We start from the raw sequence: 26,538 nt of genomic DNA on the forward strand, positions 1-26,538 counted from the left end.
TTATTCTTTTTACAAAACAGGAGGAAATATTATTGATATAAATTATAAACAGTAAGGGACCCAGGTGGGAACCCTGAGGCACACCCGATGTGCCAGAAAAATATCTCGATTTCTGCCCTCCCACACATACGAACTGGGATCTCCGCAACACATACAATATTACCCACCTCAATAGACTGGCGCATATTCCCACATCTTCAAGTCTGCGAAAAAGTACACTATGATTAACCTTATTATAGAAGAAAGCTTGTTATAGAAGAAATGCGAATTTCTCGAGAAAAATAGAATTTCATAAAATAACGGTATTTCTACACCAACAATATCGAGGAAATGACGAGGTGGTAACCTAAAAATCCACCCCAACATAAAAAAAATTTTTATAAAGCCCCCAATATTTCTTAATTCCTAGAACACCCTGTACAACAGGAGCTTGAAAAAAAACCCTGGGCCAGTTAGCTTAGGATTAAAGATGGTACTTATCATCACTGGCGTAAAATCCAACATCGGCGAAGAAATGTCGAAGTTAGTGCTAGAATTTCAAGATTTTATAAAATGGCGATATTTCAATAGCAATGCATTGTATCCGAAAAGTGGCGAACATGTTCCGAGGTGTCGACCTAATAATCTATCCAGAATAAAAAAATTCTGTTAGGCCCTGTACTATTCCTAGATACTTCGCCAAAAAACGAAAACTTATGGCTGCCTTACATTCACAACCTGTACAACAAGAAGAGATTGAAAAAAATTACTTTGTACCAGTGTCATTTAGACGAAAAATAAGGCAGTTATAATGGAGAATCGAGAAGGATACAGCGGCGGCCAGATCTTGTTGGAGACTATCCATGCCCTGAGTGTGGAAGGATCTGCAGGTCACACAGTCGCAACTAGCACTAAGAAGTTACAAGTCTGTTCGAATATTTTTTTTTTTTGTCTTCTTCTTTTTGTAGATTTATTCCCGGTAACGGGATACAGCAATGAATGAATGAATGAATGAAGGCTTTACATCTCGGGATTTGAATCCAGCATCATCAAATTAATGTCGAAGTTTTATCTTATCAAACTTGGACCATTTTTTGGTGTCCCACTTCATTTGCTGCTTAGTTTAGATGCAGACCATCAGAAACGATTTTGACTGCGAAATGTAAATCTGATAGTGATCACTGATACATTTTTGTACTGCGAATTGCGGGTAGGTAGGTAGCGCTAGTAGATCATTAAAAATACTGCCTAGTACGTGCTATCATTCGATATATTCCGTCAGTTCGTTTAACTTTTCCATTGAAGGAGAGTTTCCATCGAGGTCAAATAAACGATGCAAGTAGGAATTTCAAAATTTCTCAGTAAATTAATCCAAATGTGATCAAATGATCGTGACACTCAACCACAAGAATTTTGTAGCTAATGTATTCACCAATTAGGACTGTGAGGACAATGCTTCTCACTCGGCTGCCATAAGTGCCATAAGTCTGTTGACAACACCACCTGTTAGATCGTGTAAGCTTTCCATACTTATGACAAAAATGAGAGCTTGGTCGGGTTTAATACTCAGTGCTACCCTCTACCACTTACATCAAGAACATGTGATCTTTATGGAGAAGGGTGGTGTGGTCAAGCTGGTCCCAATTTCTAATGCGTGGAAGCTGAATCGGCAGAATTTCTTTACATTTTCAAGGAAGTAATTTGGAGTAAACTGAAAGATAGAGTTATTTCTACGACGCAACTGTCTGAGGCTATTATGAACACAAACATTGAAACCTTTCGTATTCATTTAAAAACTGAAATAAAAAGAAAGACTTACTGTATTCTAGGAGATATTCGAGATACATCACAGCTCGATCTGGGCCGTCCGTCATTTCTTTCTCTGTTATCGGGCACCATCCACCTATGCCTGGTATTATCGTTTCTTTCAGGACTAGAACCCTTAAAAAATTCGTCTATAATTATCATCAGCTGGTTATTCTTCTTCTGCGGGTTATGGACATTTCAAATTTGAAATCGATTTGTAACGTTGTATCTATTTCTATCAAATATTACTGTTATACAGAAAGACCAATAACAGAAAGACTGAAAATTCTGAATGAAATTCTTGAAACGGGTCAAAGAACTGGACGACTTTATGGCATTTTCTACAGAGATATAGTGACCACTTTCCAGACCAAAATGTCACGGACAGCCTCACGTCCATGGACAATTAGATCGACAACTTTCACAATAATTATGCACACAATAGATTTTTTTTGTCATTAATATGATTAGATGTACAAGGCTGAAGGACTTTGGACGATGGCCTTCGATTGTGGTCAATAAATGACAGTTATAATTATTTGTCCACCATCATTTCGGTTTGCAGCTTAGGAGTTCTGCGAGGGATTATTCAACACATCAGAGAAGATGCTTTTTTACTGAGTATAAGACAGATTCGGAGATTTTCTAAAGACAACCCGTAACAATTGCTTATGTTGCTGCCAAGAGAAATGTTACCACTATCCTACTGGAGTAGGATTATCGTATTCAGTGTTACTATTGACTTATATTCGGCCTAAAGCCCGTTTGCAACAGCCGAGAATTCTCTACAAAATTTTGGCAGAGATTAATTTGTATGCAACTGAACAGTGAATTCTACCGAAAGTACGTATGTAACTGCAGAGAATTCACGGCGCATGAATTCAGGAGCAAATTCTCTAGAGAATTCTCGGCTATTGCAAACGTGCTTTAGTGGTAAAATGAAAACCTATCCGTACTCTTCATAAGGGTTAAACGAAACGGTAACTGGCAGGAGCACAAAGAGTTACTCACTCAGTAGAATAAAGAAATTAGAAAGGTCGAAAGGATTAATTATAAAATCTTCTATGAAAATATCACTTCCTCTTCAGCAGCAGCCAGACTGCAAGTCATATCGAAAAGGCGAATTTACCCCACAATGCCGCTTAAGAAGCCAGACGGATCATACACCCTAGGAGAAGAGGGATGAAGGCTTCTTCTCAATACATACAATAAGTAGTGAACTCATAAGCAGTATTAAAACAGCAGTGGGACACACCAAGCACCCTCGCAAGGATTATTGGGACATTGTTAAGAGAATATTTTACAAGGCAACGACTTAAATCAATGAGCAGTGGTCATCATCAATGGGGCTGAGTATTGAACCTACAAAGACTACTGTAGATTCCTTCAACCCGGAAAAGAAATCTTCCAGCTATGAAAACTCTCTCATTAAATGGAGATATCATAAAATGTAAGTCTAGAGTTAAATATCTGGGAATCGCCTTGGATAAGAATCTTCTGTGGAATAAGCAAGTTGATATCACTGCTAGTAAAGCAATAAGGTCTTTAATGGCACGCAGAAGTCTGTTTAGACTTGGAGTTGTTGGAGTTGTAACCCTAAAAAACTGCTTTGGCTGTGCGTCATGATTGGGAGACCTATAAGACTGCAGTTTGGCATGACAAAGCAGATGTGGCAAGCTCGAAGAAAACTCTCGACAATGAACAAAGGCGAAGCCGCTCGGCACACAGCGGCATAATGTGGATGCAGCCGTTACCTCCGATATGAAAAGGCCTGGGCGCTGTCGTGTGACGTCAGCATAGCGAGGCCTAAGACGTGGAACGTTTTTGGCGCGGCATTCACGTCTATTATCCAATTTTTTCGGTTTTCTGGGATGTTTATCATTCGGAAATTATTGTCAATAATTCTGCAATGGAAGGGCTTTCAGATTAAAGAGGATGCCAGTCGTTCTTTGTCTCCCATTCGATTTTATTATGGGAAAACGAAGTTTCAAAACAAAAACCATTTTCTTATCAGTCTAAAGAATACTGCGGGAAAAAACGACAAGAATTTCATCATACAGTATCTGAGAAACGAATCATAGGTGAATGACAAAACAAAAATTCGAATGTAATCAAGCTACAAATTTTTTCAATTTTCTGCTGTTATAGGTTCTACTTGAAGAGTCGTTTGTCTTTCCGCAATAATTTTTTAATAGTGTGTTGGTGGTTCAGGTTATCACTATATTAGCAATGCGTTCACCAGTATGGATTTCACACTTATTATCCGGCAAAAGTTCGTGTTCAAAAAAGAATTTTAAAATGAATTGCGTTAAACATGCACGCTTATTATGAAGGCTCAGGAATGTTTCTTCAAATTCGAGAAGAATTTTGTTGAATATTATATAGGCATATAAAACTATTTGAACAATAGAATCTTTTGGATAGAGCAATTTTCCTCGACTCAAACTTTGTATAAGGGTGTAATTATCTTCGACAACTAACTCGTCATTATAAATTTAATCTAACCGATAAGGTCTCACCACTTTTCGAGTCCGTTGCTGAAGAAAACTTGACTATGTTTTCTTCTGAAAAATGCAACTCACAGAATCTGCTATGTACAGATGGGTTGAAATTTTTTCTAGGAATAGCAAGCATCCTCTTGCTACACATTTTGGTGTCTGTAGGAAAACGGAATGCATGCACTTTTGGTCCATTTTTGTAGTTTCCTCTACAACTAGGAAAACAACAGGAGTACGGCATTATAAATTATGTCCTAATATCACTCACAACACAAATAGTATTGAAAAGTACTTTTCACTATTCAGTAACTGAATTATTCGAAAAAGATTTAAACTTTCACCGTCACGCGCAATTCAGACTCGCCAAACTGAGTTGTCTATAAACGGCAGGCGGCAGGCCATTTTTTGGCGGGTTCTTGCATAGACCAATTAAGACCATAGACGCTCTCACGTGATTTTCGCGTTCGAAGCTTTGATTCGTCGATTCGCGATCCGCGTAAGGTGAGAGGGTTAAACGTTAGACCTCGCAGTGCTGACGTCACAGCGCTATACGTCACCAGCACCTAGGCCTTTTCTTCTCGGAGGTAACGATGCAGCTCAACTTTTTGTGCTTCTGTTGCTGAGCATGGTTCAAACACTGATGTTGTTCTTTTTCAAACGTTTTTCTAATTATAAGGATGAAATAGTTATACTTATAGCGAAATTTTAATCTTTTTATGTATTTTGAGGTCAATGATGTATACAGTCGAAAAGTGATAGATGCTTTCAGAGTGTTATCGAAAACATTAAGTGGTTATTGATGAAAAATGAAAGGACATACCAATCGCAAGTTTATTTATTTTTTTAATTGAGGTGTTTTTTTGAGATAATTCATCAATTGCTATCCTACGAAAAGACATATGAAATTTCGTGCATTACTTTCTATCAACTCTGAGTAATAATCTACTCGAACATATTTTCAAATGATTACCTGCATTGCACTTTGATGTAAAGCTGAATCACTGTTAGCTCGTCTATTACCCCAGCTTGTATCTGGTGGTGGACTTAAAAACGAACCGCTTGAATAGGGTGAAGTATCCAGTCTTCTGTCGTGTGGTCTTCTTATTGGTCCTGCTTGTGATCGTGGTCTTCCTACCCTATGATTAAGAGACCTCGGTTGAGTAGCTTCCTCTGTCTATGAAAATGAAATAGTCAGAAACCATTTTTAATTCATATCATACTGAACAATGAAATCAAGTAAAAACTATAGTGCTATTTCTGCCATCTCTCAATCCTAAATAAGGAAATGGTGGTTCAGGAAAATAACACTTTTGAATACAGAATACAAAGAACTGACAGCAAGAAGAGTTTTCTCAACCAATTAACATGCACACTTTCATACTTCTGAAATTGACTTGTTGCATGATTACAGAATGATTTCTTCATAATAAACTAAGCAGCAAATGATATGGGACAGCTAAAAAAGTTCGACTATCTACAACTATCTATAACGACATTACTCTGCCAATCCAACATTACTGTTGGATTTTGACCTAGAGAAAACAAGTATTATGCTTGGTCCGTATGTCACTGGTACAGGTTTTTTTTCTAATCTCTTCTTGCTGTACAGGGTGTAAATGTAAAGCAGCCAACAAACTATTATTTTGCTATGTACCTAAATTGACTGCTTAGTTCAATTAGACCAGCAGACAAACATACAGTGCAGTGTCGGAATTGAAACCTTTCCAGGTACCGAGGCTTTTCAAGACGCCATTTGATATACAGTTTTTTTTATGCTACGGTGTGGTGTTGCCATTCACAAGGCCCGGTTATTCACACTCCAGCAGCTAGACCAATCTAGGATGCTATGAGGGAGATTGGGGGCTAGTATGCATGTGTGTAGGCATGCAGGGAGAGCAATAGAGTTGGCGTGCTAGATCGGTGAGATGTGGGTATGGTTTATTGTTGCCTAGATTGGTGCAGCTGCTGGCGTGTGAGTAAACGACTTTAGTAGAGAACAGATATTTGTACTTTGACGTTCGCTGCATACATTTTCAATTCGCCTATCCGTAGTACATAAACTACAATAACTGAAAAATCATCCAAAATAATCCATTGAAATACATGGACTTATTTTGAACCATACTTTTTTTCACGGCACAACAAGGCTTCCCATGATAAATGACCGGAATGTGAAAATACTGGTAAACTCTGACTCGACCAGAACTATTGTGAGAATTTCAGACATTGTTCACGAGTGGAATAGAAGATCGATTTAAGGCGGACCACCGTAATCGAATACGACTGGCTTCCACAAGAAATTCGAAAAGCACAAGAGGAAGACAACGACTTGAAAGTAATCCTGAGTTGGAAGATGTACGGTAGACGACCTACTTGGGAGAGGTATCCAGATTGAGCCAGAATGTAAAGTAGTATAGGCACAATAAGAAACGTTGAAGAGATGGAGGTCTTCTGAAACGTTGTTGGGAAAATGAAGATGGATCTGAGCCGAGGCTTCGATTTATTGTGCCGAAGATTCGAGTGACAGACGTTTTGGAGACAGTTGATAGAAGCTACCCAGAGAAAAACCGAAGGTCGTCCATTTCAAACGATAGGCCCCGTACGCGCAGGGCGAAGAGGAATTATGTAGGTTAATGAAATGACAACGATTAGCGGCAACCGGCCAGCCAATGAAATGGCTTTATTGGGCTAGGAAGAAGTTGCACCAAAATAAAAAACTGAAATATCACTAGATAGAAAAACTTGAGGGTCCCTTACTTAAGATTCTGTTAAGCCACAGTCATGCAACTGGGAATAAAATCAACTTTAAACGACGCTTCGTTAAGTACTCCTTTTAGGAGTAGCTACTGGTGCGAACGGGCCCTAATCAGTCGGACAGACGTTTTAATTGAGTGAAGAAACCGTTACAGTATATTGTCCAAAGAGAGGCTTCAGAAAAGCAATCAATTTTGACATATGACATTTGACATTTACTGAAATAATTACGTTTAGAATTTGATGACTGCCGATACTTTTCAATTGTGGAGGGAGCTATTCTAGATAATTTTGGTGGTCTGACATAAATTTATTAGAAGAAGTTATTTTTCACCATTCGAAAATAAACGTAGAAAACCCCTGAATGATATATTCTATTTGTAATTGCAAATTGCATAGGATCACGTTTCATTTCCAATTATCCTCTTTGAAGTCTGTGATGGCACTCACCCTTTTGTTTCGTCGCTAACACAGCATAATAAATATTAATGAGGCAAACAGAATCAAATTATCTGACTAATAATGATTCATGAAATATTTCACAGAATATGGACCTAGCACGATATAAAACGGTGAAGAGTGAATTCGAGTGCAATTTCATAGGATAATTTTCAAATTTAATGCTTAACATCCAAATATATAGAAAAATCTAGACGAAAATTCAGAAAAAACTCAACGCAAGTCGATGGCCCACAAATTCAAATTGAGAGTTCAAATAGTCCACCTTGTGGTGCCAAACAACAGCCAAATCTATATCTATATTGAGGGGAAGTAATATCTCAAGAATCTCAATTCAAAAACGGCATTCACTAGATCCTTATTTACGCTTTCAATTTCTTACGTGAAGCCTTGATTTTTTTTAAAATTGAAATTAAAGGACGTTTTGATGTCACCCCGTTTCTTTTTTTTTCCAATTTAGTTGTTTTTTATGAGTGTCAATAAAACTTGTTTTCACAAACATTTTTCCACGGTTTTTCGACATATTTCGATAAAAATAACGATGGGGTGACATCGGCGATTCAATTGTTTATATAATGCAAAGATTTCTATAGCGATATATGCCAAAATTACGCTGAAATTCAGGAATAACTGAAAATTATTCAATATTCATAATATTACCTCTCACGTGGTAATTTCTATTTTTCAACTGACTCAGTACGTAATTCAGGCTATTGCTCAAAGATGTGACACATTTTCGTATTTGGGGTAGCATCCGTAAAGAAACCAATATCGATCGGCTTGATCTCGAATCGTATGTACTACTTCCCCTCAATGAATAAAATTGGAGTGTATATGGGTTTTTTAGATTATTTGCACGTTATCTAAACCTAGTCAACTCTTTTTAAAATTTTCGTTCGGTTTAATCTCCCGATCTTCGGATTGAACCAACCGATTTTTTCTGAACTCTGACTGTAGGCAAGAGAACTATCCAAGGAAGGTTTTAGACTTCATTCTAGTTTTCAACTTCCCACCAGTGAAGAGAATTATCCTTCGAAGCGGGCGGGCACAGCTAGTCTACGATAAAGAGATAATCTCTTATCTCTGAGCAGATTAAGCTCAGTGGGTATTTTCGCAAAAATGGGGTATTTTCCTAAAACTCAAAAAAAGAATTGAAAATTATTTTTGGAAACCATTTTCCATTGGTTAGTCACCACATAAAAGGTTCCACTCAAAATTCAGTAGGAAAAAAAATATAGCCTTTGAAAAAAATATGTGAGAGCTTGTGACGTAGAATGCCTTTACTAGAGTCTAGTAATTTTTGTGAATTCGACAACATCGGAACTGATCAAGAGGATATTATATAGAACTTGGAACATAAATGCATTTATGTATTTATGTTCCAAGATACAGAATTATATCTACCTGAAACCGATGACAGTTTCTGACATTGTTTTAAACGTTCTTGTCAGATTGTTATAACTCGTGGAAATGGAGTCGAATTTTTCAAAAGCAAGCAGTGAAAATTTACCACCTGTAAACTATGTAATGATTCACGAATTTTTCTCTCGTAATACTAATTATTTGAGAGTCATTGATGGCAATACACAACCATAGACGCAATAATATATGGAGATCAGAAAATTTGATGAGAAACATTGATGAGTGTTCCAACGATGCCGGATTGTGAAAGTGACGTAGAATGTTTCTGGGAGAATGCCTCCGCGATGTGAATTTCCGTAATTAAAAACAGGCAAAATACAACTGTTAAAATAGAAAAAAAAATACTTTTCCATATATTTGAGATATGAGGATTTCGTTGATATATATTTTGAAATTTAGGAAAATACCCCATTGAATTATTTTGGATCTTAAATCGATTTGCGGCCCTAGCTATCTCAGATCAACCGAATTTTTCAGAATTTTCCCAGGGACAAAACCATTGGGAGATAATAAATCTAATCGTGTCATTTGTAAAAATGACACAATTCGAAAAAGTGGTTATTATATGTTGTGTGACTCTTCGAGTGTGGTGACATGCAGCTATATATCATCTAAATATTCTAAATCAATCGATGGTCAAATTTTCGGAATGATTTGGTCCTGTAACAGCTCCAGATTCATCCATCGATAAAGAATCATCATGTAATTTCACAACTACATGACCATTTTTTTGTATGCGTTTACGGAGTTTCTATTTCACCTTCCCCCTTCATCCTCAATCTCAATGGCTGTTTGTTTTGTCCTCTGCTAGCCCAACTCCAGGTGACGCTCATAATCAACCACTGTACATACTGTAGATAGGTATATCTGAACTATTTTCCGCTTGAACCTTCCTTCATTCCAAACTAGACAGTTTTTTACGAATTCAACTTTGGTTGCTATATCGTTTTCATTCGAAGCATACATAAAATCTTGATGTATAAATAATAGATGCCGAATAGAAGTTATATTTTATTGTGTGTTTTATTTTTCCCGAAAAGTTTCAAAATATTTCCAGAGATGGTGAACAACTTCTACAGTGGCAAAAATGAAGGCAATATCATCGTCACAACATATCAATAAAATTTCGTGGAAATGTTATCACTTTCAGTATTAATATCTGAATATGTTGCCAAAAAACCAAGTTAAATCAATTATTCTTTTTGAGGCTTACATTTCTATTGTTCCAATACTCATTATTCATGACAAAGAAGTGTTTTTGGATTTCCGGCTAGGTTCTCCAAATGTGCGAAACAAAGTTGACTTCAAACATGCATCTCTAAAGTTCCTGAAATTGACTACATCTAATCGACTACGTGAGGCACAAACATAACAGGAAATGCACTACATAGAGTTGGAGCTGGTTCATTTTGGAATATTAGGAATTCCTTTGTCATATTTTTCACTTCACGTATCACTTAATCTCTTCTGTAGATACATATCATCATTATCAACTCTTGAGATTTTGATTTATATATTTAGTCATTCTCATCAAAAATATCCCGATGATAAGATTATTTGGATAAAGTGAATACGATGAAAAAACATCGATTAATTTAAATTCAGTGTTTGTTTTAGTTTAAATTATATTTAACTCCGTGAGGAGAAAATAAATTTCAAACTATTCAATCCTCAATAGTAAGACCACAAGTGTGATACTTTGTTAGTACCGTTTTTTCGAAAGGAAGATAGGAATGCCAAAAAATTCAGAGCGACAACAAAAAGCTCATTAGGTGAAATATATCAAATTTTATTTCACTTTACAAACCCAAAATTACAAATCTCTACTAATCTGGGATTCAGAGATATTCCCTATCTTAATAGTAGTGGAACACCTGTTCACTTTTATTTTATTCCTTTGCTGTGAATAGCATTTTGTGTGCTACCTGTTTTCTTTGTACGAATTCACTGCCAATCGACAAGATCTGGCAAGTAATGTAATCTTTACTGAATGCAGAAATATCAGATTTTGCAGTGAACATTGACAATTGTTCACAACGAAGAAAGCATACTGAAATTTAATTAGATTTTCTGCATTACAGCTCTTGAATAGATAGCTTGATTGAAATTGATTAATCAAGTATATAACTCGACAAATGGACCAACTCAAACTTCTGGTGATAAAATTCACCTTATTTGCTCGAGCTCTATGGGTACTTGTCTTATTAGTTGGGTCTTCTGCTGATACATTCGGCAGGGAGCCCCCTCTAAATGCCCCCAATGCTTGATTATTTATATGTAACGTATTCTCACTAGATGGCGTCCTATCAATCTGCAATTCGAGATTGAAGGTATTAAAATATGTATTGCAATAATGCTACTCTTAATTACACATAACTCAAGAATGGAACCTTTTGAAGGTAGTATCGAACTTATCTAGTCAAAGACACAAAATGTCACTTTTTAGAAATTATGAAAAATTGGCACTAATTTCCATGCTATGGTATGGATTCTGTTCGGACTACATTCTTCGCCTCACATTTTCGAATGGAGAAGTTCAAATCAGTAAGGCCTGGAGCGTTCACTTTTCTTACAATGATAAATCAAAAATCAACTTTTTCAAATTATGGAAACGCTCAAAAGATTCAGTCATGATGGAGATGACCCATGATTCAGCAAAATTTCAATATGGATTACTTCTTTTCACTGAATTCATTCTATTACTACAAGAGAGGCTATTTAAAAGAAATAATGTCGGCTGAGCTCCTTGCTCCTTCACCTGATCTAAATTATCTGGTCGACTTTGGTTCACTTTGCTTTTCAAATACCCCCATAGAACTTGTTCCTATAGGGTTATTCAAATCGACCAAATAATTTGGGAGGAGCGCATCCGACATGATATTATTCAAATAACTCCTGAACACTTGGAATATGCTCAAAAAAGTGTACTTAATTGCCGTCGTTCTCATTGCATGATTGCTGAAGGTCATCAATTTGATCATTTATTGCCATTTTAATATATAATCATGTCGAATAATAGTACAGTAATAAAAAATGTGGAACTAAAACAAATAAACCTGTACGTATTCACCCCGTTTAAATAGATCCTACAATTATTTGTTACATTCAATAGAATATGAAATCAATGTTTACAATTGATATGTTCAAGTACAGTAGCAAAAGTTTACTATACTTGATTTTTCCTGCTTCTATGTAAAAGTCGGAGAGCTAATGCCAAAAAATCTTGAATACTAGGTATTGTTTTATATCTTATTCGAGATCTTATTACAGCGGTTATCTACACAAACATACTTCGGTCGGTCCAGCTAAACTGGGAATATGTGAACCCATACCAAGGCAGATGAAACAAATCACTTCAAAAATGAAATTGAAAAGGTATCTCAAGCTGATGCAAGAAGAAGCAACATGAAAACGTTTCTGAAAAAGTGTCATATAAACGAAATAAATATTTCTAAGAGAATGTGGAACAGCAACATCAATTACGAAAAAAAGATTCTCCGGTGTTGGGAAGAAGGTACCTCTAGATATTCTCTAATCCATCACGTAAGTGCAGATATGATGAAAACTCACTTGGGAGAGCAGGATAAATTGGAAAATTGTGAGATAACTGTGAGCATTGAGTATATACACAGTTGTCCAACGAAAACATAAACAACCCGATTTTCCGGCTTTAAAATGAAACTGTGGAAAATCACTCGGACCTGCAATTTCTGATTCTAGGGGGAACGACTTTACCGATCTTCCCGTTACTCCAACCCCCTAACGGTGCTGAGCACAACCCCATGATTTTGAATAGGCATGAGGGATGTTGCGATACCTCATGTTGAAGATCTTATCGTGTTCTATCTAATCCTGAAATTTCGCTTCAAAATTTCTGTCGATGACGAAATGACAGGTAAAATAGTGGAAGAGTACTCACTTTTTTGATTAGTTTATTGAATGCTGGAAATGATCACCCGTCACTTGGATACAGTAATATAAGTTTTGCTGAAAACGTTTACGTATATTACTTAAGATTTCCCGTATAATTCGACGGCATTCATTAATGATCCGAATTCGCAAATCATCCAGTCATTCAGGCTGGGTAACGCAAATCTTGGACTTCAGGTGGCCCCTTAGAAAAAAGTCCAGTGGAACCAGATCAGGTGATCTAGGTGGCCACTCAATACGTCCAGGCGTGTGGAAAATTTTCATCTAAGAACTGACGCACCCGATTTAACAAAATAAGGTGATATGCCATCTTGTTGAAAAATGATCGTTTGATAGTTTTCATCACTCACCAATATTTGCACGAGAGCTAGATAGCTATCGTTCTCGAAAAGATCTATATCAATTTGGTCAGTGAGATTACCGGCTATAAAAATGAGCCGATTATGTAATTTTTCCACGTTTTCTTTTTAAAGTCGGAAAATCGAGGTGTTGCGTTTTCGTTGGACCACCCTGTATTTATACTTAATGCTGTGAGAGAACTAGAAAGAAACCCAAAATACAAAAATCTATATGACACATCCTCTTCGCCAAAGCGAGTCGGTATCAACATGTTTGATTTCAGTAAACACTAGAATTTTTTACAGCAGGAAGCAGCGACTTCCTATAAGTCAAATTTCGTTTTTCTGATGCTGGAGTCACCTTCCACAGTCCCATATCTAATGAAATTTTGTCGAACTTCTAGGACTTGTACCTCAGCCATCTTGAATATATTTTATATAGAAAATTTTTGGTGAAATGACTTATTTTGATGAATTCTACCTTCCGTCACAAAAAAAGCCTCACCTTTGAAAACACCCTGTATGTAAAAAAATGTCAATATCGAATAAGGAATAAATATTGAAAGGTTCTCTCTTCTGATGCAATAATTGGAATATTCGCCATAGCTTTAACGGTGGAAAATCAGACTATTACATTACTTTTAACCTTTACTATTCCTGGTGAATGGTAGAGCCCACTTGATAAATGGAAGGAAGTGTTAAATCATGTAATGTTGAAGAGTACTTAGCTTGCACGATCAAAACGAAGATGTCTGACTAATAGTTGCACTATTCTTTGGGTTGTCATCGTCTCTTAAACACATGACGAAGTGATAATACCAAAAGAGTCTCCACCAAAACCAAAGGTGGAGACAAGGTAGAATGCTGGAAAGAAAGACTTTCCTTTGTGAATTTTGGAATGAAATCGAAAAGATTTCAGCAAAAGACGTCAACAAACAATGGCAGATATTTATGTTGCTTTTCATGACGGAATTTGATACTACATGTCCAGAGAAAAAAAATATCTATGAATGGAAAATCAAACATAACACCAAAAAGCGACAGATTCTCGGACAGATTACAATAAGAATGTAAGAGAAAACTTGATATCCTCCATCTACTGAAAATCAAAAAAAGATTATGGCAACATATTGAAGAGAAGAAAAACAGAAAAGTGGACTACAGGCTTCATGAAATAAAAATATATTTGGCAAACAGTGAAGGGGTTAAAAGAACATAACTCAAAATATAAATGATTTAGCAGAAAGGTTCAATGAATATTTCTGAACTATCGCAAAAAACCATATAAAGGACATAGTAAATATGAAATTCCAACAGAAGAATCCCTACCAGTAGAATTCCTTCAAATTGCGAAGAACTACGTCAACTGTTCGCCAAAGTACACGATAGCCACATTTTCATCTGTGAACGAAAAAGGAGGGGGTTGTTACTTTTTGTGAAGAATGTTGAAAAATCCACAATGTGTCCTGAATATTTCTACATTAAACATAAATATATAATTATGATGAAACATATCAGGAGGGTAACAGAAACCCAATACATTCAACTACACCAGATAAGTAATGATAGGGAATATCCAGAAAAAAATTAAACTACTTGAAGAACTAACGTAGGCATTGTTCAAAATGACCACCACCAACCTCCATAGGATGATATACTCTACTTTTAAATTATTCTATAACATTTTCAAAAATGTCTAGTGTCAGAGTAAATGGCATCCCGTGATGATTCTTTCTCATGGTTCTGCAATATTTTCAGGGGGAGTTGCATAGACTTTGGACTTCAAATGTTCCCACAAAAAAAAAAAATTCTAATGGAAATCGATCGGGTGATCTTGCTGGCCACTCGATAGGAACCCTCCTGCCAATCCATAGTCCTGGATAACATTCGTTCAAAAATTATCGAACACGGATATCGAAATGTGGGGGTGCACCATCCTTCTGAAATTCAATTTCATTTTCTAATAGGTTGTCGTCGCGTTCAATAATTCATTGGATCAATAATGTCGTTTAATAAATTCAAGATGTCAAGATTCTCATCATAAATAAGAGTGGTCCAACAATATGGTTTCCTAATATTCCTACTCAAACGTTCACTTTACGGGGAATTTGTGTATGTGTCTCCAGGAATAAATGAGGATTACTATCACTCTAGTACCTACAATTATGTCTCTTGACTTCCCCATTCAACATAAAAGTACAATCGGAAGAAAATATTTTATTGTATTTTATTGTGTGGGTTATTATAGAGGTTGTTATTCAGTATGTAACTCTAAATGAATTGTTTACAAAACTGTGTCAGACGGTCAGGATCATGTTCATTCAACTGTTGCACCAGCCTCATCTTGTAAGGATGAAATTTATGAGTTTTCACAATTCGACGAACGCTAGATTTAGGAAGATTAGGTGCTCGTGCTAAAGTTATTATAGATTGCTGACCATCCATCTGTAAAAGCCCTAACACTGCTATTTCAATAGCTTCATTTCAGACTAGACACTTCGTGAATGGAACCAGTAATTTTACATTTCTTTCTGGATGCTTGTTATTGAAATACCTTGCGTCAATCTAGCCTTTTCGTCTTTCCGATAGTATCGAGGATAATATAATTTGAGAATTTCCATTCTCTCTTCAATTGAGTATACTCCAATTAACCCAATGCAACATACCCCCTAAACCAAAGTCACTCTTTGACTTTGGTCCGAATTTATAACAACACAGAATCATTTTTAAGGGATTGAAATATCAGGTAATTAGACAGATGAATAATTTGAAATGAAATTGAAAAAAAAGGTCGTTATCAACCCAAAATTTGAGTTCCAATCTAACGCTTACAATGATTATGAGTACTCTTGTATTCTAGAATTTATTAGTATCAACATTATGTTTCGATGATGGGCAGCGAAACCAAATGAACAACTTCGAAACGTAAAATGTATTTAGATGTCCAGTCGGATAGGCAACCCAAATTACAAAACCACGCTTGGATATAACCTCCTTTCTCGCCATCTGTTTGAAACACTGCTTTCATCAAGAGGATTTTGAATTTTGATCCTTGATTTGATCAATTCAAACTGAGCAAACATTGTGTTAGCAATGAAAACATTCCATTTATTGGGTATAATAAGAATAAAATGAGATTTATGACATTTTTTGCAAAACTCAACAAATCTGTGTCCTTTTTTTTTAAACGAAAAAATAAAAATAATGCACCATGTGTACACTCTAGCATTGATAAATCATAGTATCATTGACATTATTAACAGTCGCCGAACACAAATCTGAAGAAGATATTGAAGATTCTCTCTGTGTATATTTGAAGAAAATTTGCGGAAAAGAAATAATTTTCTGTTTTTGTAATCCAAGTATTGAACCTCTAAAGCTGAATTTTAATGGTTTTTTTTCGATTGAAAAAGAAACTTCATTGACTTAAAAGTCTGAAATGATAACTACCAGTGCCTGCGTAGAGATAATCTGCTTGGGGTAAGTGAATGATTTTATTTTGAACAAGAATTCAATCGTAATTTTTCTAATCCTTAGAAGGCTATTGTAACACCAGGATATGAAATTAACTCATTCACTAGATCATTTTCACTAATCTATTGAGAGATCCATATCGATTTGTTTTCAATTGAATCATTGATTAATCTTCCATTGATTGTATCTATAATTTATTTTTTAGAATGAAAAATATTTGGATGGTATCATTCTGCCAATCGAGCAATTGACAAATGAATGGTTCAATAGGATCGATCGAAATTTTTTGAATTCTATGTTAGTATAACTTTTTTATGCCGGACAATTTTATTGACTGAGAGTTTACAGAAAATTGTTTGTCTGATAGTCTTCCTCGAGTTCAGAAGGTTTTTGTTATATTTGGGTAGTACTCTTCGGTGGTATATTCAGGTTATAAACCACTTTTTCTGAATCGAAAGCAATGACCAAGGAAGATCATATATTCTAACTGCATAAATTTGAAATCCATCATTTCTACATTATTTTAATTAATCGAGATCTTGCTTGAACCTAAAAACAGAAAATTATTAAATGATTCAACTCAGCTCTGTGATAGTTTAACGATCAGTAATACTACCATCAAATATAAATACTCGATGATAATATTTGAGCTGCAGAGCTCAAAAAAGAGGTAATTGGATAACTAATCAGTAGATTTACAAAATGGCAAACAGCCTTCTAACTATCACAGATTCGTCATAAAAAGGCGAAACAAGCCAAAATTTTTCGGTATATCTTAGGAAGTTCAGATGGTTAGAAAACAGGAATGGAACTCACTAGCGAAATAATTGATATAAAGCATAGTTTAGTATAAGTAATTCACAATGGATTTTTATATCAGTTTAATTTGGAAATTTATGTGAAATATGCCTATTTTTCTAATTTGGGAATGTAAGTATGTACATACTTTCAGCATTTTAGGATTAATCGAAATCCTATCCATAATCCATAGGATAACCATATATGCACTATAGATATATAGAAGTGTTTTTCATTATACAGAACTGCTTATGTTTAGTACAAGACTTAGGTCAATGGCCACTAATTATTGTATTCTACTTTGGTTGAGCATATTTGAATGAATGATATTTTATTGTTTGGGTGAAATGAGGCTAAACTAGTGCGCTATTTGATGATAACTTTCCTATCATATTCAATCTGTGCCGAAAATTTAATATTTCTATTGAAACTTCCGGTTTGGAACCTATATGAATGGAATATCGATATTTGGAATATAATTCAATATGACTAGGAGGAATAAACAATTAAAATGTTTATGAAAGCAAATAAAAATGTCAGGGTCGTCAGCTGTGATAACACAAATGTTTATTTCATGAAGAGAATATTTCTTCAAATTAATCTCACAAAGATGAGAAAAGTAGATTGTCACTCTTTCTTATCCATTCACTATTCCCTGCACAATGAAGCTGGTTCAGGTGAGTAGTTATCAGGTAAAAACTGCAAACTATCCATAACAAAAGATCATTATCAATTCTGGGTTTTTTATTCAAATATGCAGAACAATATTTCCAAGAGGAAATTATAATTTAGGAAAGAGTTTGGTGATTCAAAGGAGCAAAAAAAAAAGATTTTCCTGATAAGCTGAACGAACAAATAAGATGAAACAAACAAATCAAGGAAGAAATATATTCAATGAATAATGATTTGAATGTTTAATAAATAATTCAGATGGATAAATTTTGTATTCAGACATGGCATCAATGATAACAATAGAAAAGCTGATAGAAAACGGATAATTATTTGGGGCATTTCTTATTTGGAGGTTAAGTTGCTTAAAATTCTCATAAGTTGTTTATTTTGCAAACATACATTTACGATCAATGTACACGTGGTGTATAAATCAGTGATCAACTAAAGGTTAGGCAATAAACTTAGAAAATCGATAACAAACCGCATAATAATAATAATAGGTAATGCTAATCAGAAAATTTAAACTTGACCCAGTGAGTGATTACTAATGATTGATCAGCTGTACAGCAACCATAAACAAAATATGATTGAACTATGAATAGGTCAATTTTTTGACTTATTCCGTCTGAATACCACAAACGGAAAAAAGCTAAGAATGAGAGCATTCAAACTTTGTTTTGTTTGAGTGTCAAATATTCAGTCTGTCAGAGCCAAAGATCCCTTGTCAATAAGCCAGGTATTTTGAATAACAAAGTAATAGGAGCATATTTTCCCATTTCCTAACTTCTCTGAGAAAACATTGCATAGTTATGACAAAAATTATTTTGGAGAGAAGTTTTCAATTGGGGTCTTGTTTACGTCGTCACATCATTTTGTATGGGTAGAGGTTATAAAATTCGAAAGACCCACCTGAGCAGTGGCTTCCGACACTTCCCTCATAATCTGTTCGAATCTGGCAGTTTCTTCCGCTTGTCTGTGCATCTGCAGAGCAATTTTTTCACTGAATTTTCTTGGATTCGCCATGATTGTGAAAGTTATATATACAAACATATATACACTTGTCTCCACTCACTGCACTGCGCGTTGCGCTAACTGGGAACCAGCGAGCAAAGTTGAAGTTGAAGCGACGGACTCGATATAATATTCCAATTATTCGTCGATTCCATGTTCATGTTCAGGCGGTTCAGGGTCGTAGAATGGTTTTGGTTTGTACAGCGGGTTGCCAGATGTAAAGATTTATTGCCTAACGAATGTTAATTAACATTTTTCATTAGACAGAAGGGAAGTGTTTTGCGCAGAAGATATCCGATGGAATGAAACTAACATGGCAGAGAGCGGATACGGCGTAGCATTTGTACGAACGAATATATTTTCATGGGTATTGAGTACTCGAATGAGAACAATTCTGTATTGAGAGGAATATAATCAGCTTGATTTCTTGGAACTTGATTATTCTTAGTTGTGAAGGAATTATATTCATTATTTCTTATTACTCTTATTTAGTTATCTATTTATCTGCCCAGAAGTATGAATATATTCATGGCTGTGACTAGAGTCCCGACTCGGGACCCGTGTCCAGTCCCGACTGAAGATATCGAATGAAGTTATTACAAAACAAGTGTCTTACCCTTACTCAGGATCCTTGTCCAGTACCGACCTAGTAAAAGTGTTTTGAGGTAATGTTCGCAAATTGAATAATATTTATCACACGCAGTTTGTAGTTCTGAATAATATTCACACAATTGATTATTACTCGAATTAATAGTCGTAATTTCAGGAAGGAAATGTATTCGTAAGTATGCCTGTACTTTTATATTCCCGCTCTGAGCTATTTCTTATAAATTTGTAGGTTGGAAATTGGCAAGAAATTCAGCTCTTACAATGACGTAAAAAATTTCATACAAGAATATGAAAATAGTACATATACAAAGTTTTGGAAACGTGATGCTAAACTCATTTCATCAAATTACACCAAACGTTCTATTAAAAGCGAACTGTTATACTCTTATCTTAAATATTCATGCATTCATGGAGGGCAGCAATTTCGACCAAAAGGTAAGAAGCTAAGAGATACAAAAACATTCAAAAAAGAAGACCTGTGTCCGGCATTCATTTCATTCAGTCCAGATATTAGAGGCGACTCATTAGAAATAATAAAATTCAATGATAAACATAATCACGAGAGGAATAGAGAAACTTTATCATTTTTGCCCCAACAGAGGCAGTTGCCTGGTGATGCAAAGGAAACCGCTAAGCAACTATTAAGTCTCAGAGCAGATAAAAAATTAGTGCGGCAAAATTTACAGCAAATTACAGGAAAGGATATAACGCTAAAGGATTTATCAAATCTTCAAAGAACCGCGGTTAAGGGGGATAGCTTAGAAAAATGTATAGATTTCCTTCAGGAAAAAAATGCCGAAACCGCTCTCTTCAAAGATAGTAATGACAATTTCAAAGGTTTATTCATGCAGACCCCACAGATGAAAAGTACCATGGCAGCGTTTCCAGAACACAAATAACGGACATATCATCACCTTAAGTAATGAAATTGTAACTAAATCTTCATTTAGCAACCAAAATTCTGAAAATGATTGTTTATCGGTACAGCATGGAATTTTGCCAGAAAACAACAGTCATGATGTGTACAATACTGTGAACGTAAGTTCGATTAAAATGCCTGAGATTATCAGAAAAAAGGGTAGACCAAAAGGTTCGGATCTTACGGCAATCGGTGTAAATAAAAAAAAAGAAACGAAGTAATGGCTTTTTCCAAATTAGGATTGAAAAGAAAACAGGAGAAAATGCTATCCTGGATTTTAAAAGGAGAAGAAGCAGCAAAGTATGCAATTCAAACTGGCGAAAAAGTTGAAAGTTGCCAAGTGGAAATTAATCCAGAGAAAGTGTCGGACGTCATTTTGGATTCAGAAGTGGACCTCTCTCTAATCCGGCCATTCTTGACTGAAGAAGGCTGGGATATTTTACAAAAAATGTTATCGAAAAAGGAAGCTGGCAAATACATTTATGAAATGTGTGATATGCTATGCGCAACAACGACGCAATCCTGCAATACCTCATTGAAATGTAAAGCCTGTCTTCAGTATTTTCATTTGAAGTGTATAAAAATTAAAAAAATTTCAAAAAGGCAGTGGTTCTGTTCAAAATGTTCATATTAGATATGTCATTCCGAGATTGCCTGTTTTGTTTTTAAAAGTGTAATGATTTGAAAATAAAATATATTTAAAAGCACTATAACAGCATATTTATTTAAATTGAATTATATCTACGTGCTCGATTGATATATGAATGATTGTTGCTATTAAATTGAATAGGCATAAGTTTATGATTTGTGCTGAGAATCAAGTTTTGCGCTACTAGTGGTTCAATTATTCCGATAATTTCAATGATATTCATTCGCATATTTCAAAACAGTCCCCAGCACATCATTGAAGTCGGGACCGAATATCAGTCCCGAATGCAATGACGTCACTCGGGACTGGACACGGGTCCCGAGTCGGGACTCTAGTCACAGCCTATATTCATATAGGTACAGAATTTCCAGAAAGGAATGGATAAACCTGAAACATTGAAACACCTTATAATCGCTGGGACTAAGTATAAACCCAATTTCAAATAAAAGTACCTGCACTTTTTTGCCATACATTTATTTAAACCTAAGACAGAGGCGGATTAACAACTGTGATAAGATAGGCGGATCTTATATTTCATACAAAAGTAAGAATGGGTAGGTAGTGAAATACAGGAATTATGAGAATAACTTTGGATATATGTACAGCAGGACCTCTTTAATCCGAACTCCAAAAATTTACCCCCCGTTCGGATTAGTGGAGCGTTCGGATTACAGTATAGAGGACTTAAGGTAAGCGTCCACAGTTCCGCAACGCACGGATCGCATCAAAAGCGTTTTAGAGTAAGGTATTTTTTATGACTTTTATGGAATTTCAAATGTATATTCATCTATGAACTTTTTCAAAGAAATCCAATATTTTAGTTTGTCGGGAGGTGTTTAATAACAAATACAGGCTTTGTCTCGAGATGATAAAAAAACGCGGGCAGGTGTGGGCCGTTCGATTACAGAGGGGTTCGGATTAGAGGGGGTTCGGATTAAAGAGGTCCTGCTGTAGTTTCAAAACCTCAAAATAAGTTCCTATGGGGTGTCATGTCCGGAAACGCTCCGTTGAAGAGTTGCGTTCCTTAAAAGATGGTGAAATTACCAATTTGGCAAAGTTCGCTTTCGGAAATTCGCCGCCTACAAAAATTCGCCGCCGGAGGCTATAGCCTACCTAGCCAATACAGGGTTTTTCCAAATTAGACGTGAACCTTGGAGGAGGTGTTAGTATCACTCATTTGCTGTCGTTTGAGCTATATTTATTGATAACCAAAAATCAACAGTTTCCGAGATATTTGAGTTCTTTTATATTTCAAAAAATATCTTCTTCTCGTTGACCAAATTTGATTATAATTTTGGATTATTTTCATCAGAAAAATATATGATACGTATGAAAAAAGCAAAACTATCCTGTATTAGATTTATTCCCGGTAACGGGATACAGCTAGCAATGAATGAATGAATATGATGAAAAGAAAAATCAATTTCTAATATCAATTTGCCTGCAAATTTCGAATTCCACGAATTGTATGAATGAAAAAATTATTTTAAAACTTGCCAAATTCCTTCTTCTTTCCCTAATTCTTTTTCAACATCTAATTCAGGATAGTTTTGCTTTCTTCATACGTATCATATCTTTTTGTGATGAAAATAATCCAAAATTATAATCGAACTTGGTCAACGAAAAATGAAGTAGGAGGAGAAAATTTTTGAAAAATACTCAAATATATAAGAGGAATCGACTCATCCCAGTCCTTTCTCATAGACCAAATACATGCCGGTATAGGATACCGGCGGTATACCGGTAGGTATCTCTTCAGTATCTTATAAGTAAGTAAGTACATGACTAGCAAAACGATGACTGGTTATGATATAGGTAGATACAGAAAATAGTCACAGACACTCACAGAGGTGGTCATTAAACGAAAGTAACGAACAGTTAACAGAGATTATGAATATTTAGGCCCGTCTGGCCCTAACAACATGTTCATCAGTCCATCTCATGCAAGGCCCTGGCGTTGGTACATATAGAGTCCATTGTCGTTGTTATTATTACAGGTTCTTCTTTCATGCGTTAGACCTTTTCATTTATATCTTTCATGGCGATAAACGCGTTATCGGGCGTTTTCCACTTCCCGAGGTATTGCATGAGATTATCAAAATCGAGTCGATGCGAAACACCCAAAGGGAAAAGGAATGTATGTACCAGAGACAACCTCTCTGGTATGTACGTGAATAGAGATCTATTTTTTGAAGGAACTATTGGAAAGAAGTGTAGACATATCCCCGCCAGATGTCACATGTGTTTTCTGAATACTCAGATGTTCTTTCTGGCACTGAATATAAGTAATGCATTTCATTTTGATTGTCATCATCTATTGTGTTTCAAAGTTTGTTTTCATTACCTAGACCCAAACTGCAATTTGTGTTAGCGCCGGGCACTTAAGTGCCCGTGTGAGAGACAAGGACTCGGGTGTTTAAGATTTCAAAACTATTTTGTGAAAATGAGTGAAAGGGAAAAAATAACACTTTACGATGAGCTGAATCCTAGACAAACCCATTCAGGAGAACGTGCAAGGTCGTCAACACCAGTGGTAACTTCACTAAGGAATCGCTTTGAACCACTAACAAACCATGTGAATGTTACGGAACCGTGAATAGAAAACTGAGACTCAATAGTTTTTCATGGGGTTTTCGAAAAACATTTTGAAACAGATAAAATTTTCAAGAATGTTATTGACGAAGAATCAAACTTTCATATCAGATATATCGAATTGGTGGAAAGTGAAGGAGCGTTCAATAATCTAAAAAATACTTTAGAAAGTAGGGCCGATTACTTGGAATTTCACATATTCACCAAGAGGAACGAAAAATCCCATGCATTTGTCTTACGAGGCCTGAATGCAGAGCATGACCTCAAAGACCTAAAGCAGAATTATAAGAGAGCGACATTAATGTCAGAGACATTATTGCCTCTGTTAATGTCAAAAACATTTACAAAATGAAAGGAACTAGAAACCCGGCCTACTTGGTCATTACCGACCAGAAAACCACACAACGTTATTCGACGCAGCATGTTACAGTAGTAGTAAATTACATACAATAAAAAATAAATAAACTAGTTGAGAATTCAGTGGGACTGATCTGAAGATGCTCGAACGTATTCGAGCGAAACTAGTCATCAAATAAATGAAATAGGAAGTTACAACCCCTTTTTTATTCAATAAATTACACTCGCAGCTATGATTACACCGTCGTATCATGGGAGAGACATTACTCGAAAGGAAATAAGATTCACAACGTAGACCTTTCTGATAGCGATACTGATAGTCTCATAGAAAAAATCTATCTCTGTTTTTCTCCAATCAAAATAACTGTGAAACCAATGAATACCTAACAAATAGTACCTTTAGGCAGATTAGGCGACTGCCTATAGGGGCCTCGCAGCAAATAAGGCCCCCCCCTGCTCCGTGCTTGTGCACGAAAAAAATTGAATGTTTCATACAGGGAAAACTTAATTGGCATGATTTTATACGTGAGAGGTCAGCTTAGAGAAAACTAGACTTTACGCTCATTAAGGGAATTCCCTTTATGTTGAGGTTAAATTAAATGCGTAGCGATTTGCAGGGTTGACAATCAGTGGCGTAGCAGAGGCCCCCGCAGACCCAACAATGCAGAGGGTTCCCCGAGCCAAACGAAAGATCAGTAAATGGGCCCTCGATTATCACGAACTTGCCAATGTTTTTCTGATAAAAATACGCAAAACAAATAAATTCAATAGTACCCAAGGAAGGTTCAATTATACCAGAAAAATAAAGCCACTAGATGGTAGTTTTATAAGGAGGCGGCTTTTTTGATGTGGGATTCTTCAGGCGGCATCTTTTATATTTCAAAAATGATTATATATTCTCCAAATCTCCAATCAAGGTATTTTTTCGAGAAGGAGAGCAATATTTCAGAATATTGTTATTTCTCTTTCCATTCTAGAGAATTCGAAACCACGTTGAGAGTGAGTTCAGAGCTATTTCTCTAGAATCACATATATTATCTACTAGTATTTCAGGAAATTTTGGAACATGATCGGAAGTGAATATGGTTACCGGGTGGGTACGGATATTAGAATAAAATTAATTGTTCGTGATAGTTCAATTATTTCGAAGTATTAAATTTTTTTCATTCAACTGACATCTGTGACACTTCATCACTTCTTGTCTATAAAATAATTGTATTAATTATTGATTATTATTGATGAAACTCATATAGCTGGGCAGAAAAAATTTTTGAAACTATAGTTTCAAGAATATTTTGAATCGGCAACTGAACGATTGATTTCTGGGAATGAAAACTACGATATAACGTTTTTCGTCTTCCAGTCACAGATTCTCTGTAATCTGTGGTTCCAGTTCCTATAACTTGTAATAATGATTTGATAGAGAAAGTCGAGCCCTTATTATTATTTTTTACAGCAGATCTATCTACTTTGCCAAACAACTTCCTTAAGAAGCGCTATCAGGGATGATTTGAAAACAACAACTTCTGTAATAAATAATACAAATTTGGATCCTTATAAATCTGAAAACAGCAAGTATGCCAGATTTATGCAAGTCTAGAAAAATTTTGAAAAATATCCCTCGAGAAAAAAAGATTCGCAATGATCAAAAAAAGCTAGTTGAACTCAAATCGGAATATAAGGTCCTTTCGTTTGCATAGGAAATGAAGCACTTTTTTACACTCGGTGTAATTCACACTCGATTTTAGTATTCGTTTGCTGATTTGGATTCACACCAGCGTGGAGGAGGTGTAGTGTATCTACACCTAGTAAAAAGTAGGTGTAATTTTAGTCTTCTGTGGTGTGAAATGCAAAATTTGATGGTATAATGTCACGGATGTAACAGAAATTTAGAGATTCAGTCTGGACAAAGGTCAAGAACATTTATAATATAATCATACATACAATTCAATATAAATATGTAATATAAATGAATGGAATAAAGTACCTATATAAATATTGAAATATAATTATTCATATTGAAAAAATCAGAGCGAAAATGAATCGAAAAATACGATAAATGAAAAAACATAAACACATACCAGAACAGGTCAACTGGTGAAATAAACACTTGTAGCTTTTTGATTAGCAAGTAAAGAAATTGTTTCCTTCAGATCTAATTTTCTTGCAGTTGCATTTTCAATGAACAAAATTGCCAAACTTAACATTCTCGTTTGAGACATCATCTTATCGCAAATTACAAGTTTTACCGAGTCATACCCGCAAGCGTCT

General features: G+C 35.5%; 2 protein-coding genes across 9 annotated transcripts in view; one reads left to right on the forward strand and one right to left on the reverse strand.

Moving 5' to 3' along the window:
* LOC123307421 (CREB-regulated transcription coactivator 2-like) overlaps positions 1–19,413 on the reverse strand; it is a 61,826-nt gene extending 42,413 nt beyond the window's left edge. For 2 of the 8 annotated variants that reach the window (XM_044889716.1, XM_044889713.1), the window contains exons 1-3: positions 19,040–19,400; positions 5,254–5,457; positions 1,799–1,920 (exon numbers count right to left, since the gene is read on the reverse strand). In XM_044889716.1, the coding sequence (XP_044745651.1) occupies positions 1,799–1,920; positions 5,254–5,457; positions 19,040–19,180 (467 nt within the window). In that variant the 5' untranslated portion in view covers positions 19,181–19,400. Of the gene's footprint in view, positions 1–1,798; positions 1,921–5,253; positions 5,458–19,039 lie in introns of all 8 variants that reach the window. The other 6 variants (XM_044889721.1, XM_044889719.1, XM_044889714.1 and 3 more) reach the window with 6 other exon arrangements.
* A 392-nt stretch (positions 19,414–19,805) lies between these two features.
* Positions 19,806–20,649, forward strand: LOC123307006. The gene is made up of 2 exons (XM_044889207.1): positions 19,806–19,922; positions 19,980–20,649. Exons 1-2 carry the CDS (start codon positions 19,915–19,917, stop codon positions 20,647–20,649), a joined length of 678 nt encoding a protein of 225 aa, XP_044745142.1. The 5' UTR covers positions 19,806–19,914.
* The last annotated feature ends 5,889 nt before the right edge of the window (positions 20,650–26,538 follow it).

The sequence above is a fragment of the Coccinella septempunctata genome, chromosome 2 (assembly GCF_907165205.1).
Source record: "Coccinella septempunctata chromosome 2, icCocSept1.1, whole genome shotgun sequence".
NCBI lineage: Eukaryota > Metazoa > Arthropoda > Insecta > Coleoptera > Coccinellidae > Coccinella > Coccinella septempunctata.